The sequence below is a fragment of the Brienomyrus brachyistius genome, chromosome 20 (assembly GCF_023856365.1).
Source record: "Brienomyrus brachyistius isolate T26 chromosome 20, BBRACH_0.4, whole genome shotgun sequence".
NCBI classification, from domain to species: Eukaryota; Metazoa; Chordata; class Actinopteri; order Osteoglossiformes; family Mormyridae; genus Brienomyrus; species Brienomyrus brachyistius.
The window spans coordinates 19,591,748-19,606,693 of NC_064552.1; the positions used below are offsets into that span (position 1 = coordinate 19,591,748).

Sequence of the window (14,946 nt, forward strand, 5' to 3'; positions counted from 1 at the left end):
CCCAGTCTTCAGGACCCCCCCCCCCCAACAGTCCACATTTTTGTTCCCTCCCAGCATATCTGAACAGTCAAGAACATCAAATATCTGGTACAGGCATGTTGAGTAGAATCATGGACTGTCTGAGGGTCCTTAAGGATATACTGATATTACGTCGAATCATTTTGATCAGTGAATGAATTTATAAAAAAAAGGTCAAATTTATGCAGAAATTCAGAAAATTCCAAAGGTGTCACAAATTTTCGGCCACCACCATACTGACATACAGCCACCCATCGTTTCTCCTTTTAATCTGTACTTGTGAAGCTGAAACGTGACAGACACACAAAAGTTAAAACTGAACAATTTTATTTTACATTATATACATAATGCATTGAAATAGGAAAATGTTACTGTCGCAAAACAGGAAAACAAGCTTCTTCTTTTTTAGCAACCAACAGAATGAGCAGTCCCACAATATACTTTCCATATTTTCTGCTTGGTAGCACTTACGTTTCTTCTTGTCAGTCTGTGACAGCTCTGAGTGAGGTAGACTCACCCAGCACTTCATCGCTGAAATGTGAGACGTACGTTTTGGCAAACCATCAAACGTGAGACATGACGACGACGATGCTGATCTGAGCGGCTTCAGCTCTGAGCTAAATGGGCAGATGGAATGTCAATCTTGATTCGGACAGTTTAAGAACACCAACATGAAGGACAATGCTTTGGGAAAAGTGCAACGATGATTAAGACGTAAGAGTACGACTGAACAAAGTCTCTACGATTTCGCCTAAGCCTGAATAGTATTGTTTTTATATCAGTCTTTCAGGTATCTAAGTAACAACAAGGCTGCTGTTTTTGTAAACTAGAGTTTAAGAAGCCAGGACCACAGCTTCTGTGTAGGTATAGCTTGTATACAGATATTGCAGTGTATATTTGTATATTATACATATCGAATGTACACATACGTATCAATATGTGCATGTATGTTACACACATATATATACACATCACCATTTCTGAACACCCTCTGTGCAAATTTACGTTCAGTTTTATACCGCGGCATTAAAAAACAAGACTGGAAATGGCTTACAATTAAAAAAAAAAAAAGTTTAAAAGCATATGGATTCATAAGACCAACCCAAGAAATATAAAATATATTACTGTTGTCAAGACGGACACTTCCCTGCTTCCGAGTCTCCAAATGGCGCTGCAATGCTACTCCAACGTATCCCAGCAGGACAAGCCCTTAAAGTACCCAGCTTTAACAGTGTGAACAACTGTACAGTGGATTTTCACTGATACCTACATAACTGGTCCTTAGTGCCTCAACCTCACATCAGTTCAAGTCCCTCGCTTCAAAAATACTACATTTTTATTTACAACAATTAAATATAAGTCTAATAAGCACTTGTGTGGTAGCATAAAATGGTATCATGGGTGGCAACACTTTATAAAAGACATTATAAATTAAAAGAACAATGTAATTTGTGCCTTCGTAACATGCCACAATAAATTAAAGACGGTATAAATCAGTCCCATTTGACCTCAAGATGCTCTGTGCGGCGGACCCACAGAGCGCATTTCCTTTCTTGATCGTGTGCAATCCCATGATGCACCTTGCTCAGTAACTGTTCTCATGGCCTGCTAAGATGTACAAGTTGCTGTGTGCTGTAGGGTTATCCGTGGGTCTGCTCTCCAAAACCACCACCCTGGAGGAAGAAAGAACAACACGAGTTAGTGTAAATGGTGTCACACTTACATGATTCCTGTCGTGTGTGTGTGTGTGGTTGTTATTACAAAGAGACAAAGAGGACAAGAAATGGGACAAGAACAGCTCATTTCACTTACAAAAAGGTTTAAATTAATATTCATTTAAAAAAAAACATAAATCATAGTAATTTAGAAAGTGCAAAGATGAGAAAAGATGGAGAGTGATTTTTATACAAATACAGAAATTTGGTTTGGGCCCAGTTATCCTCAGGCCACAGGGGGTCAGGAGTGAGCACAAAATTAGTTGATGATCATTTTTCCTGCTTCTAAATCTTGCATCAGTTTTTCTAATACACGCAATGTTTTATTAAAAGACATGTAGCCAATCAGCCTTGTGAAGAGCAAATTATACCATAATCAAGCATCTGGAGGTTATCAATTAATTTAATAATGATGTATTTATGCAGTATGACTGATGATTTTCTGATACGATGTATCATCCTTGATACGATGATTCGATACACTGATTTAATGATATGATGCATCATCCTTGATACGATGATTTGATACATCATATCATTAAATCAGTGTATCATCCTTGATACGATGATTTGATACATTGATTTAATAATATGATGTATCATCCTTGATACGATGACTTGATACATTGATTTAATGATATGATGCATCATCCAGGGGCGGCATGGTGGTGCAGTGGTTAGCACTGTTGCCAGTGACCTGGGTTCGAGTCTCCACCTGGGTTACATGTGTGTGGAGTTTGCATGTTCTCCCCATGTCGTCGTGGGGTTTCCTCCGGTTTCTCCCCACAGTCCAAAAACATGCTGAGGCTAATTGAGTTGCTAAATTGCCCATAGGTGCACGTGTGTGAGTGTGCCCTGCGATGGGCTGCCCCCCATCTTGGGTTGTTCCCTGCCTCGTGCCCATTGGTTCCGGGATAGGCTCCGGACCCCCCGCGACCCAGTAGGATAAGAGGTTTGGAAAATGGATGGATGGATGTATCATCCTTGATACGATGATTTGATACATCATATCATTAAATCAGTGTATCATCCTTGATACGATGATTTGATACATTGATTTAATGATATGACGTATCATCCTTGATACATTGAATTACTGATATGATGTATCATCCTTGATACGATTTGATACATTGATTTACTGATATGATGTATCATCCTTGATACGATGATTTGATACATTGATTTAATGATATGACGTATCATCCTTGATACATTGAATTACTGATATGATGTATCATCCTTGATACGATGATTTGATACATTGATTTACTGATATGATGTATCATCCTTGATACGATGATTTGATACATTGATTTAATGAAATGATGCATCATCCTTGATACGATTATTTGATACATTGATTTAATGAAATGATGTATCATCCTTGATACGATTATTTGATACATTGATTAAATGATATGATGCATCATCCTTGATACGATGATTTGATACATTGATTTGATGATATGATGTATCATCCTTGATACGATGATTTGATACATTGATTTGATGATATGATGTATCATCCTTGATACGATGATTTGATACATTGATTTGATGATATGATGTATCATCCTTGATACGATGATTTGATACATTGATTTGATGATATGATGTATCACCTTTGATACAGTGACTTATGATGCATTACCCCCATTAGATATCATGCTACATACTGTACCACAGCAAATACTACTACATAAAGCAGGATGAAAAAGAAGAAAACTAACCTGTCCGACCCCAGGAGCCGAAAGATCCTTGTATTATCAGAAATCTCTTGCGTAATCTGTTTCGAAAGGAGGGGATACAACTTTGGGGTTTTGTGTACATAAAACCACATGCTATGAATGCATGACAGTTATATCAAAAACATTTTACGCTCCTCATTACGACTGGATATTGCTAATTTTTCTTAAACTATGGCATTTTGAATTCTCAAATCTGATTGGTTACGAGGGTGCTGATTAATTTTCTATAACCACACACACAGTGCCAGCCAAGCAAATCACAGTAGTCACTTAATCTTTAATTCAAAATATATTACATACAATTCCAGATGCAGAACACAATTTAAAATGAATGGAAAATAAATAAAATAAGCAGTTCTAATAACTGCGTATTTTTGGCTTGTAAATGAGAAAACAATGTCTTTAGGTACAAGTGTAAAAGCCAATTGTGTTGTAAATGTGCATTCTAAGCCATGAATTATGCTTTTATATGCAGTCCGCCACACGCTGTGTATAATGCAAGGCCTATTTTGCATTATATTTCTTTATATTCTTATATTGTTTTAGAATTTTTATACATATTTTGAACATATAAGAACTGTGTATGTGTTTCCTCTGAAGCAGGACAGTAAAGAGCACCCCACACCCTTCACCTACTTCGTTGGACTTGAAGCTCCGTCCCTGCATTCCGTGCTTCCAGAAAGCCAGCACGCTGTCCTGGAGGCATACTGCAAGAGGCGCGGCTAATTACTAACTGAGCAGCACATCATGTCATATGTAAAATCTGATATTTTGGAATATGATGCTGGGACAGAACTTCCTGGAAAATGTCAGCCGAATATGTCAGCCGAGCATTTCACTTGTTTGTTTATATAAGTCAAGATGTGGCTTTTGGAAAACCAGGGTCATCAGCCGCCTGATAAATCAGCTCGGGCATATGATGAATGATGCAATTAGCTATGATTTTGCAATAAGGCGTCTGCGTGAAACAGTGTGAAGGCTGCAGACACTCCGATGACAGATGTGTTCTAAATGTCAAGATAGATTTCCATCGACGACAGACTGAAAGGAGACGTCTTTGGTGCACCGGCGAGGAAATCATCTTGCTACACTTTGGGCCACGTGAATATGATCACAGAAGTGAGGAAAACACTAATCTGATGCAGCTGCTGTCAGTCAAAAGGGTTCTGAGGAAGTCGCAGAATACCGTATGCTTTAATTAACGATGTGGCACTCAGATCGGCTTTGCTCTGCCGTTCTCGGCGAGAAAGGAGTTTGCTAACAACGGCATCCGTTTCCCTTAAATCCCAGACGAAACGCATCCAGAATCAGGTTGGAGTAATTTAGTTCTCTTCACGCTGACCTGTCCCTGCCAGTGTTACTGTGAGGGTCTGCAAGTGTCGCTTATCCGGCATCACTGACATGCAGGCTGACTGAACAAAAGAGTCAATCAGAAGGTGGCATATTTGTTGTCACGACGACCCCAGCACGCTTCCGGCACAAGAGGGTGATTTGAAAGTAATACTAGCTGACACAGTGTGTATGATCCATCATAAACACTGTTCACACATGTCCTGCCAGAATGAAACCGGCCGCTTCTCCACTTTATCATGAAGCTTTGACACCAACTGCTTCTACTTGGGTTTTTTTCCCGTATAGTAAACGGCGGGAGTTTATCATGAGAAACAAACAATATTTCTGAAGAAACCTATGCTTAAATTTGAGAAAGACTTACCTATCGCTTCAATTTGGAAGTTAAAGGTCAGCTCAGCGGACAGCTTTTTGCTGGATTTTAACCTCCCTTGCAAATTCACAATTTTAATGCACCCTGGAAGAGAGCGAAGTAGGACCCCACAATGTAAAGGAAATCGACACCGTATCACCACAAACTGAAATGCTGACAAGCGGCAGGGAAGAGAAGCAGAGGAACTCACGATCAAGGCACACCAGGATGGTGTCCTTCTCCAGCTGAGTCACGTGGATCACGCACGTCTGCGGCATATCTGCAGCGGAAAAAGTCAAAGGATTAAATGTGCGCGTGCAGGATGAAATGACATCACAGCACTGTCTCATGTTACTTAGGGTTAGGGTTAGACATCTGCCAATGAGGCACAGTGGACCTCATATATAAATCTGAGGGGGAGATACAGTACAGGTCTGCACAGGTGACAGCTCACAGTGGCGCCTGCATCGCTGTCTACTGCCCATAGCTCTCTCAGCACGTCACGGCTGAGTGGGTCATTTAGCCCTTTGACTAACGATATCTGATCCCAGATCTGCTTCCACGAACCATCAAATGAGAAGCGCAGAAACCATTCATGTCACGCTTGGCCACTCTGTAGTCCCCTTAGTTACCATCGATAATTCGCACAGGTCACATGACTATGACACTGTATCGTAGCGCTATAGCCATCTGGTCTCAGAGTCGGCCCATCTGTGCTATTGTTATATGCAGTACACACCTAACATACAATACTACAATCAATGTAATTTGCTTTTTTTGTACTATGCTTTGCTCCCATAAGACTATAATGCAGCTGAAACGTTCCTATCGCTTAGTGACGTTGTAGCGCAATACATTACTCACAGGTTTTGGTGATGCTGGTTTAAACAAAGCTACTGCACTGACAGTCATATTAAAGTATAGCACACACAGTTATGTACAGTAGATAATACTTCATAATGATAATTAGTAATGTTTTTACTATACTGTATTACTTATCGGTATTTAGGCTACACCACATAGCCTAGGTTTGTAGAAGGTTATATCATCTAGGCTTATGTTAGTATACTGTTTGATGTTCTCACAATGGCGAGATCACCTAACGATGCATTTCTCAGAATGCATCCCTGTCGTTTAGAGATGCATGACTGTAATCATAATTAGTTGCATGGGGGCAAAGGGACTATGACTGGGACAGCAGATGCTGGTCCTAGAATGTTAAAGGCATCTGTACCAGCTACGAAGTTCATTCCCTACCCGACTGCATTTATGCATCCACATACTGCACGGCCATGCGGAGGAGCGGCACCAAAGCTCAACGAGAGCTTTGGGCTGAGGGCTGCTGCACCCACCTGACTCAATGAACCAGGAGGAGGTGGAGCTGGGGTTGACGGTCTCGAAACGCACCACCTGGTTCTGCTCGGTGCCCTTGCTGACGGCCATGCAGATGAGGGGATACTGCTGCTCGGGCACCACCAGCATCTCGAAGACCTCCAGTGGACATGGCAGCGGGAAGTCGATGTTCTGGGCGGGAAGTAGGCGGAGCGGCACCGCGGTTACCATGCTGGCCGGCCCACAGAGGGGGGGCTAAGGAGCAACTAATGCTGAGAATGAGCTCACCTTGAGGAACATGAACTTCTGCATGGGTTCCACCCACTCCAAGAGCATCACGCTGGACTGGAAAGCCCCAGACAGGTAGGTGTAACCCGTGTAGGGGTTCCTCACTGCAGAATGAGAAATGAGTAAGATCTGGGGGCCCGAGACCCAGAACACGCACCAGATCAGCAAGCACTGATATGGCCTGTGACGCCATGTTGATCAGCACCAAACACCTGTCTTTGCAAAGGTGTAATAGTATGACACCTATAGGAAACTGACATTCTAGGCAATGGAACAGATGCACCTAACAGGAGCAAATGCGGAAAGGAAACCGAAGGAACAGTATGTGCTGGATTCACATTGGGGGAGGGGGGGAGGGGTTGTCTGCCCTCCCAAGATGCCTTGGCTTTCTGGCTCACTCACGGTCGAGTCTCTTCGTTATGTAGCTAAGTTCTGCATTAGATGCAGTTTCATAAGCGATATAACACTGTAACACTGGGTTTCAGAAAGCAAAATGTGGACAAGAGGTGAGCTTTCTTATCTAGGGAGTAGGTGCCCCTCCAATCCAAAGGCAACCCCCCCCCCCCTAACATTGCGTTCACTCACCTACACAGCACTTCTGGCATCCCTTTGTGTCTGGAATCTTATTGGACACTGCAAACTTCCTGTAGGAGATTCAGGAGTGACAGTCAGCCGCTGAGCTCTTCCTCCGTTTACGGTCAACTGGATGGTTTAACTGGATTGAGTTAACCTTGTCCAAGCACTACAGCAGCCCCCCTGGGGCTAGAATACAAAGCCAGAGAGTCGGGCCAGCAGTGTCCGAGGGACAGGCGTACCTGGGAATGATTTTGTCGGGAAGCTTGTGAGCAGGAATGGCGACAGGGAGCTTCTGCATGTGTCGTGAGTATTCAAAGAGGCCCGTCAGGTTGTGAGAGTACAGCTGGGACGCTTTTCCTGAGGAGCACAGGAAGCCCAACACCATGGAGATACCAAGATCCGTAACGTGGCACAAAGCTAGGAGGGCTACCCATCATATATGTCACAAATCACTACAAATCTGATATTTTTGGCTTTATACGGCAAAAGAACTGAATAATTAAAGCTCTAGGGTGGTGTCTTACCGGATATGGAGAGCAGACAGTTATTCATCACATAAAGCCAGGTGCACCTCCTAGGGAAGAGCTGAATTAAAGAAGCAAAATTATCCATCTCACTTCCTCGGTCCCTGGAGGCGGATGTCAGTGAATTGTGTCACGTGAGCGGCTCTGCGGTCATACCTGCTCCATGGTCGTCTCGTGCAGCTCGTTGAGATTTAGCGTGTAAATGCCCTCCTCCGCTCCGAATATCAAGTACTGGTCTGAAAAGGAGCAGAAGCCCATTTCCTGAGTGACAGCTTAGGCAACCAGCAATGAGCTCATTTTAACTGACCAGTTTAGACTTGTTCAGTCTAATGTCAAGGGAAATAAAATATTTTATAATGTAATTTGTACTCACTACACAGCATCTGATTGCTCAGTAAAGCCATATGGCCTATGGATTATTCATTACAGTCGCCTCCTTCAGCCAGCTGATGATTGGTATCACCAAGGAGATAACGGTCTAAACGAGGGCTACTCCCGACCTTCATGGTGTTTTGGTTAAAGGACCGTGATTTAGGATAAAGAAATACATAGTATATAGCAGTGTTTTCCAATCCAGTCATCAGGAACCCTCAGAGGGTCCATGTTTTTGCACATTTTTGCTTCCTTACTGGGAGCCAGGAGGGAAGCAAAAATGTGAACTGTCTGTGGGTCCCAGAGGACTGGATTGGGAAACACTGGTATATATATTATAATAGTATAGTTACAAGAGCTCTGCTCTTGCCAGCACCGATTGTGCGGAATTCCAGCTCACTCCAAACTGAATCAGCAGCTACAGGTCAGCAAACGCTCTCCAAACTGCAGAGTGCGTTAGCAGCCATGGGGTCACCCTGCAATCCCCACCTCTGGTGTCGGGGTTGATCCACGAGGTGGCAGAATGGATTTTTAGCGGACAGCCATTGAAGACCTTGGAGAAGCAAGCGCCCATCTGCAGGGGGGATGGGGAGTGTTTACTGATGCGACAGGCTTCATACGGAGCATTAGGAAATAATGGGCCAGCTGTGGGCCTATTTTCTAACCACAATCATTTACAATAATTAAAGTGTCACACTAATTAAATTGGGATTAATATATTTCCCATGAGTGCATTCATTGTGTTTATCTTTAATTAGCTGGACTAAAACTTGGAAAATAAGGAAATTAATCAGCAGTAAGACAAACTGTCACATGTGCATTCGCATCCAGCATAAAGGAAAATATAATATAGTAATTTAAGTGAAGTTGGCTGAAACTCACATGGACTTTCGGAGTAGGAGGGAGACCATTGCTTATTGGTTTCTGCAAAAACAGGGGAAAAAACATATTAATAATCAAATAATCCCGGAAGTGAACCTGGTGAAATTGACCACTGAGGGAAATCAGATGCGTGAAAACTGAGCTGAGCTGTAAAGTGCACAGACTATGGCTTCCTGCAGACAATCATACACGCTCTATTTAAATAATAAAACAGCTTTTATTCAAAAATCCATTCTGATGGAAGAGAGAGACTGGATGATGCCATAATTCAGGAGAGACTGGATGATGCCATAATTCAGGAGAGACTGGATGATGCCATAATTCAGGAGAGACTGGATGATACCATAATTCAGGAGAGACTGGATGATACCATAATTCAGGAGAGACTGGATGATACCATAATTCAGGAGACACTGGAAGATACCATAATTCAGGAGAGACTGGATGATACCATAATTCAGGCTATAAACTTCTGATTACTTAGAAAAGGCCAATTCTTTACGTAACTGCACTTATGCTAATGGTTAGCCAAAGGAATACAGGACTCTTTATACCCAAAATTTAAAGATGAATTTGCTGGAAAATATTTACGGTAGTTTTGATAAGAACATGATCTTTGAATCAGGATCTAACACTGACACTCATTCTGGTGGATAACAGTGCAGGTTTCCTTACGTACAGCTCACACGATTCACGGCCTTTTCCCCCCCTTAAAAGATCTAAAACTCACCAAACTGTCACTTTGAACATTATCATTGTTAGTTAAGACCACACACCCTGAATACAAATATATTCTGCAACGCGACTTTCCCTATTTTGGTTTCGATGTATTATGGGGTTGGCACAAGAAATTAAATGGGAATTTTGGGAGGTTCAGGAGCCACAGAAGACATACAAGAGTTTAATAATTTATAAGTGCATGAAATATCTGCACAGTGCTGGTTTGGAGGATGCCAAGAGTGTTTATGGCAGAGTGTCACATGACATATCTTTGTATCTCATGTTTCTCAAATCTTTTCACATCGTTTGCCAAGGAGATCAAAAATTTTTTACCCGGTTTTTCTAGATCGCAGGGTGCTGCACCCCTAACCCACATGATGCGGAAGGGGCCTCTGTACATGCTTTTAAAAGAGTTTCAGCAAAAACAAAAGCTGTGATATACACACGCAATTTATGCAAAATGGAATGAATATAATCATGAATAAACTCCTCATCTACGTAACGAAATGTCTATGAATGAGCCACAAAGAGATGCACACAGACGTGCACGCAGCAACACACGCACAGCGTAAACACATTAAAGAGCAGAAGATATTCACGATAACTGGCAGGAGTGATGCCAAATCCCACTGAATATCAGAAGGGACAGATTTTTCTTACATGTAGAATTCGTCTGCTCTCGTGTCGTTTGCCATGTAATGGTGTTTTTCAGTACCATTAGTTCACAAAGTCCACAAACTCTCAGGCTAATATATCTGGCTTGTGAGTTTGTTTACTAAAGTGTTTTTTTTTTTTTTACCGGAATGTCCTTCTTGTCCTTCCGGATGGGGACAGTAGGGGGCATTGTCGACTGTTTCTCTCCTGTGGAGCTCTCCTTCTCCCCATTCACTTGAGCTGGGCTCACCTCGTTTCCTACAGGAGGGAAGGGGATGAATTGCAGTGACTCTCTTAGATGTTACATTCTGCAGCTGATGCCGCACCTGTACTGATGATGCACACAGAACCCTTTAATCCTGGCCTCTTCCACGGCGGAATGAGGGAGGAGAAGCTCTGATCAGGCAAGGAGCCTATTGGCAGATTATGACATCACTCCAATGCAACATCGTACCCCCCCCCCCCCGCTCATTAGCAGGACCCTTCTGACACGCTGACTCAAGGCAGCACTAGTAACACGATGTGCCGCCCCGCAAAGCATCATGGGAGCTTGTTAGGCTGCCAGAGTTTCGATAAATAACGTCAACGTCGCCGCTTTGTAATTTATCATCATATCAGCTGTTTGACTGCGGTGTTTATTCGCCGCATTGGGCTCCTGTGAGCTGACGTGCTGCTTTCTGGTTCTTCTATGTTACACACTGAGATGTTAAGCAAATGAAATGTAGGCAGTTGCACCTTTAAAGGGCCTGAGACTCTAATAACATGGAGTTCCAGGTTATGTAAGCAAGCGTTTCTGTACGAACATTCTTACGATAACAGTGAGTTCGATTAAGCTGCCTTGTACTGTAACCACTCTAAATGCTGTCAGAGCAAGCCCTTAAAATATCAGCAGTCATTTTCCATCTTTAAACATTCATGAAAGTCCCTATGAAGAGGCATCAATCTCCATTTCGAGGCACGGCTTGGGAGAGAGCATGTTAGGGATGCATCAAAGAGTCAGCTGGTACAGTGAATGCAGCTACTGCACCAATGCATTCATTTCCAGCCATTCTGTCGTGATCTTCTACATCAATGCTTCTGAACCCAGTCCTCAGGGACCACCAGACAGTCCATGTTTTTGCTCCCTCCCTTGAGGGCTGGGTTCAGAAACACTGTTCTAGAACAAATTACCTAGGCTGCTGCGCTTCTGTGGGGGGAGGCGCGGGGGTGGGGGTCGGGGGGGCACGGAGGAGATGGGCCGTGCTGGGCTCTCAGTTGCTGGACAGCGCTTGACGGTCCCCTGTCCATTGTTCTCGTCCAGCGGTAAGCCCTCCTGGAAGCCGCTGATGGATTTCGGCTTGGGGAAGAGACCACAGGAGAGAGTCACGAGCGATGGGGTCATGTGACGTGGCAGATACGGTCGCCAGTAAGTGAGGAACTCAACACGTCACGCGTTAAATGACTTTTACATGAAATTCTGTTGAACAACACATGATGAACTTTTTAAAAACATTAAGCATCGATTTTTCAGGGGGGAAACCGAGATGGTTTTACTAAAATGGTGTTTGATGAAGTAAAACTGCAGAAAATCCACCCAAAGTGAACGTAAAGTTGCCATCCTAGCCAGTGATGCTCATCATACCTTAGGGGGCAGCGGTGGTGGCACTTTGGGCCTCATGGTGGATGTAGAGGAGCTGGAGAAGAACAATTCATGCATAATAAATGTTAGACTATAAAACTAATTACCCTTAAGTACAGCACAGGACCGTCAGACTAAGTGATTACAAGTAAATCAGGCAGTCACTGCTGTCATTAAAGCTGCACACAGTTCCATGCTCAGCTCGAACATCCAGGGCAGAAAAAAATTCAATTCCCACCGCGACCTCGACAAACGGCGGACATCAGACAAGCAGGGGCACCCGATGGTGCCACAGAGAGGAAAATCACAGCGGACAGCATGCAAGATGATGCCGGAGCAAGCTCACACAGGAGACGGGAGGGGAGGCGGTGGAGAGTCGGGTGCCACTCGGACTCGACAGAAGCAAGAACAGGCAGATCCAGGTGAGTCAGAAATGGGGGGGGGGGTGAAGCCATGCAGAACGAAGGTGTGGATGAAACCAAAGAGCCCTTCCATTTCTCTGTTTCCCCTCTCTCTCTTTTTTTTGGGTGGTGGGGAGGGTTGGCAGAAAGAGAACGTGACTAAACTCGAACATGAAAGGACTTACTGTTGAGTTTCATCATCATCACCATCATCATCATCCTCTAAATGAGCCACATGTCCCCTGAGGAGATGAAGAAGGTAACATGGCTCAGTGTCTCGCTAGCACTAGGATTTCAGCCGAAAGCCCCGCCCCTCTTTCCCGCTCTGGGGGCCATGCGTCTGGCCCTCCCAGTGCGACGCTCTGACATTCAGTCTTCCTGCTGAGTTCTACGGGATGTCACGCTTATTGCTATGGCGAATGCGGCAAGAAGACTAAAACAGGGCGGTCCGAGCAATGTAGTTCTGCTGGACAGGCAGGGGTGGGGGCGGGACTGCAGGGGGCGCTGTTAGGGAGCATCAAATGTCACTGCGGAGGAGACGGACGTGGGAGAGCACCAACCTCTGATGTAGCTCCTCCTCCACGGACTTCAGGAGGCTCCTGGGAATGACAAGAAGAGAGCAGATGCAGCAGAGAGGCATGATGTCACTTCCTTTGTATGAAGGAAGTACCCAAATCTCAATTTTTGAAGTTAACCATGTGCATACAAGCAGCCATGTGATGTTATTACCAAGGCATCTTCAAATGCCTGAAATGCCATTTCCCATGATGCAGTGCGAAGGAAGCTTGGGTGAAAATGTCACCAGGTGCTGGAGAGATGACAGCCAATAGGAACGAGGCTTGATATTTATCTCAGAGCGGATGGGTGGTGCTCACATCTCCCAGCACACGTGGGTGTGCTCTGAGTGCGGTGAACCTTCAACCCAGTGCTACAACACGATTATCTCAGTCTCACGCCTCGATGTAGCAGAAACTCTCTAAAGCAGAAAGGTCAGAACAGCGCCAGGGGTCTGTAAAGACGTTCGGCAAATTAATGAGATGGTGTCATTATAAGCAACTCCACCAGTCAGAGCCAAGAATACTCAAAGGGAAAAACAAAGTATTTCAAGTATTAAAGCTCCATCCCCATTAATTCATGGTGGGGGGGGGGGTTCTGCTGTCTGGTTTTATTAGGGAGTCCCAGGTTCAAGAAAAGGCCTCACCAGATGGATGGGGCAGTTTATGTTTTTTGATGGATTAAGTGGTATAATAATATATAAGACCCATCCATCCACTCTCTGACTGATTATCCAGTACAGGGTCATAAAAACATATCACAGGATGCACAGGGCACTAGGCAGGGGGCTCCCTGGATGTCAGGCCATCAGAGCACAAACAGAGACACACACAGACAATATGATGCTACCAATTCACCAAGCCTTACATTTGACTGCTGGATAAAACTGGAAAACTCTCTCTCTCAAGCACAGACACACGCACTCACTCACTCACAGTGGAGAGTCATGTCATGCAGTGTGACATTTACATTTTTCATGCTCTGGACAATGTTGCCAGTTCGTATATTTTTTCTGTAGAATTTACAAAAACAAGAAAATCTTGAAAATCTGTTTTGTGTTAGTTTACGTTCATATTTTATAAGAATTCATTTGGTGATTGCGATAGTGGTTTTGTGTTTAATAATAAATTAAGGTGTGGAAACAGACTATTTAAAACAACTCCAAAACACAGTACTTTGGCAAAACCAATATACCAATATACAGTAGAAACATAAGCTAAAGCAAAGTTTTTTTTTTTTATTCACCATATATATTAATATTCATGTTCCTGCCTAACGAGCGCAAAGCAAACCCCTTTCTGAGGACATTAGAGTACACAGTTTGCACCCGACCGCCGCTGAATTAGATATTCAATTAAAACAACAGGCGATTTATCAAAATGCTCGCTGTGTGTGTGCTGCAAATCCTAATTAGTGACTGGGCTGACTTTTTAATTTATTGGGGCATTTTTCAGATTAGTGGGGAAAAAAATGAGCAAGAGAGATCATTTCTAAACCTGTCTTGTAAATACTGAAATTTCGACTATGGCTGATATAATAGAGTCCCTAAATTAATAAAGGGCATTACAGAAATCAAAGGAATCCCAGTGCTTTGTGTCAGAATGCTGTTACGAAGTTAAAATGCCAAAGCTGAACACCATGCCTTGTTACACACTTACTAAGGACTTCAGGACTTTCTGATGCTTTGATTTAGGTTGGATTCACCGCTAACTGCTTGTATTGTACAGCAGGGAAAATAAGTATTGAACGCATCAACATTTTTCTCAGTAAATATACTTCTAATGGGGCTATTGACATGAAATTTACACCAGATGTCGGTAACAACCTTAGTAATCCAC

General features: G+C 43.4%; 1 protein-coding gene across 5 annotated transcripts in view; it reads right to left on the minus strand.

Moving 5' to 3' along the window:
* Positions 1–328: 328 nt before the first annotated feature.
* map4k3a (mitogen-activated protein kinase kinase kinase kinase 3a) overlaps positions 329–14,946 on the minus strand; it is a 64,586-nt gene continuing 49,968 nt past the window's right edge. For 3 of the 5 annotated variants that reach the window (XM_048987404.1, XM_048987406.1, XM_048987407.1), the window contains 18 exons: positions 13,114–13,152; positions 12,739–12,795; positions 12,156–12,207; positions 11,705–11,870; positions 10,680–10,792; positions 9,161–9,202; positions 8,768–8,852; positions 8,063–8,142; positions 7,907–7,967; positions 7,622–7,739; positions 7,392–7,450; positions 6,807–6,910; positions 6,539–6,710; positions 5,398–5,466; positions 5,199–5,291; positions 4,121–4,191; positions 3,467–3,522; positions 329–1,691 (listed from right to left, as the gene is read on the minus strand). In XM_048987404.1, coding sequence (XP_048843361.1) covers positions 1,604–1,691; positions 3,467–3,522; positions 4,121–4,191; positions 5,199–5,291; positions 5,398–5,466; positions 6,539–6,710; positions 6,807–6,910; positions 7,392–7,450; positions 7,622–7,739; positions 7,907–7,967; positions 8,063–8,142; positions 8,768–8,852; positions 9,161–9,202; positions 10,680–10,792; positions 11,705–11,870; positions 12,156–12,207; positions 12,739–12,795; positions 13,114–13,152 — 1,525 coding nt within the window. In that variant the 3' untranslated portion in view covers positions 329–1,603. The remainder of the gene's footprint in view (positions 1,692–3,466; positions 3,523–4,120; positions 4,192–5,198; positions 5,292–5,397; positions 5,467–6,538; positions 6,711–6,806; positions 6,911–7,391; positions 7,451–7,621; positions 7,740–7,906; positions 7,968–8,062; positions 8,143–8,767; positions 8,853–9,160; positions 9,203–10,679; positions 10,793–11,704; positions 11,871–12,155; positions 12,208–12,738; positions 12,796–13,113; positions 13,153–14,946) is intronic. The other 2 variants (XM_048987405.1, XM_048987408.1) reach the window with 1 other exon arrangement.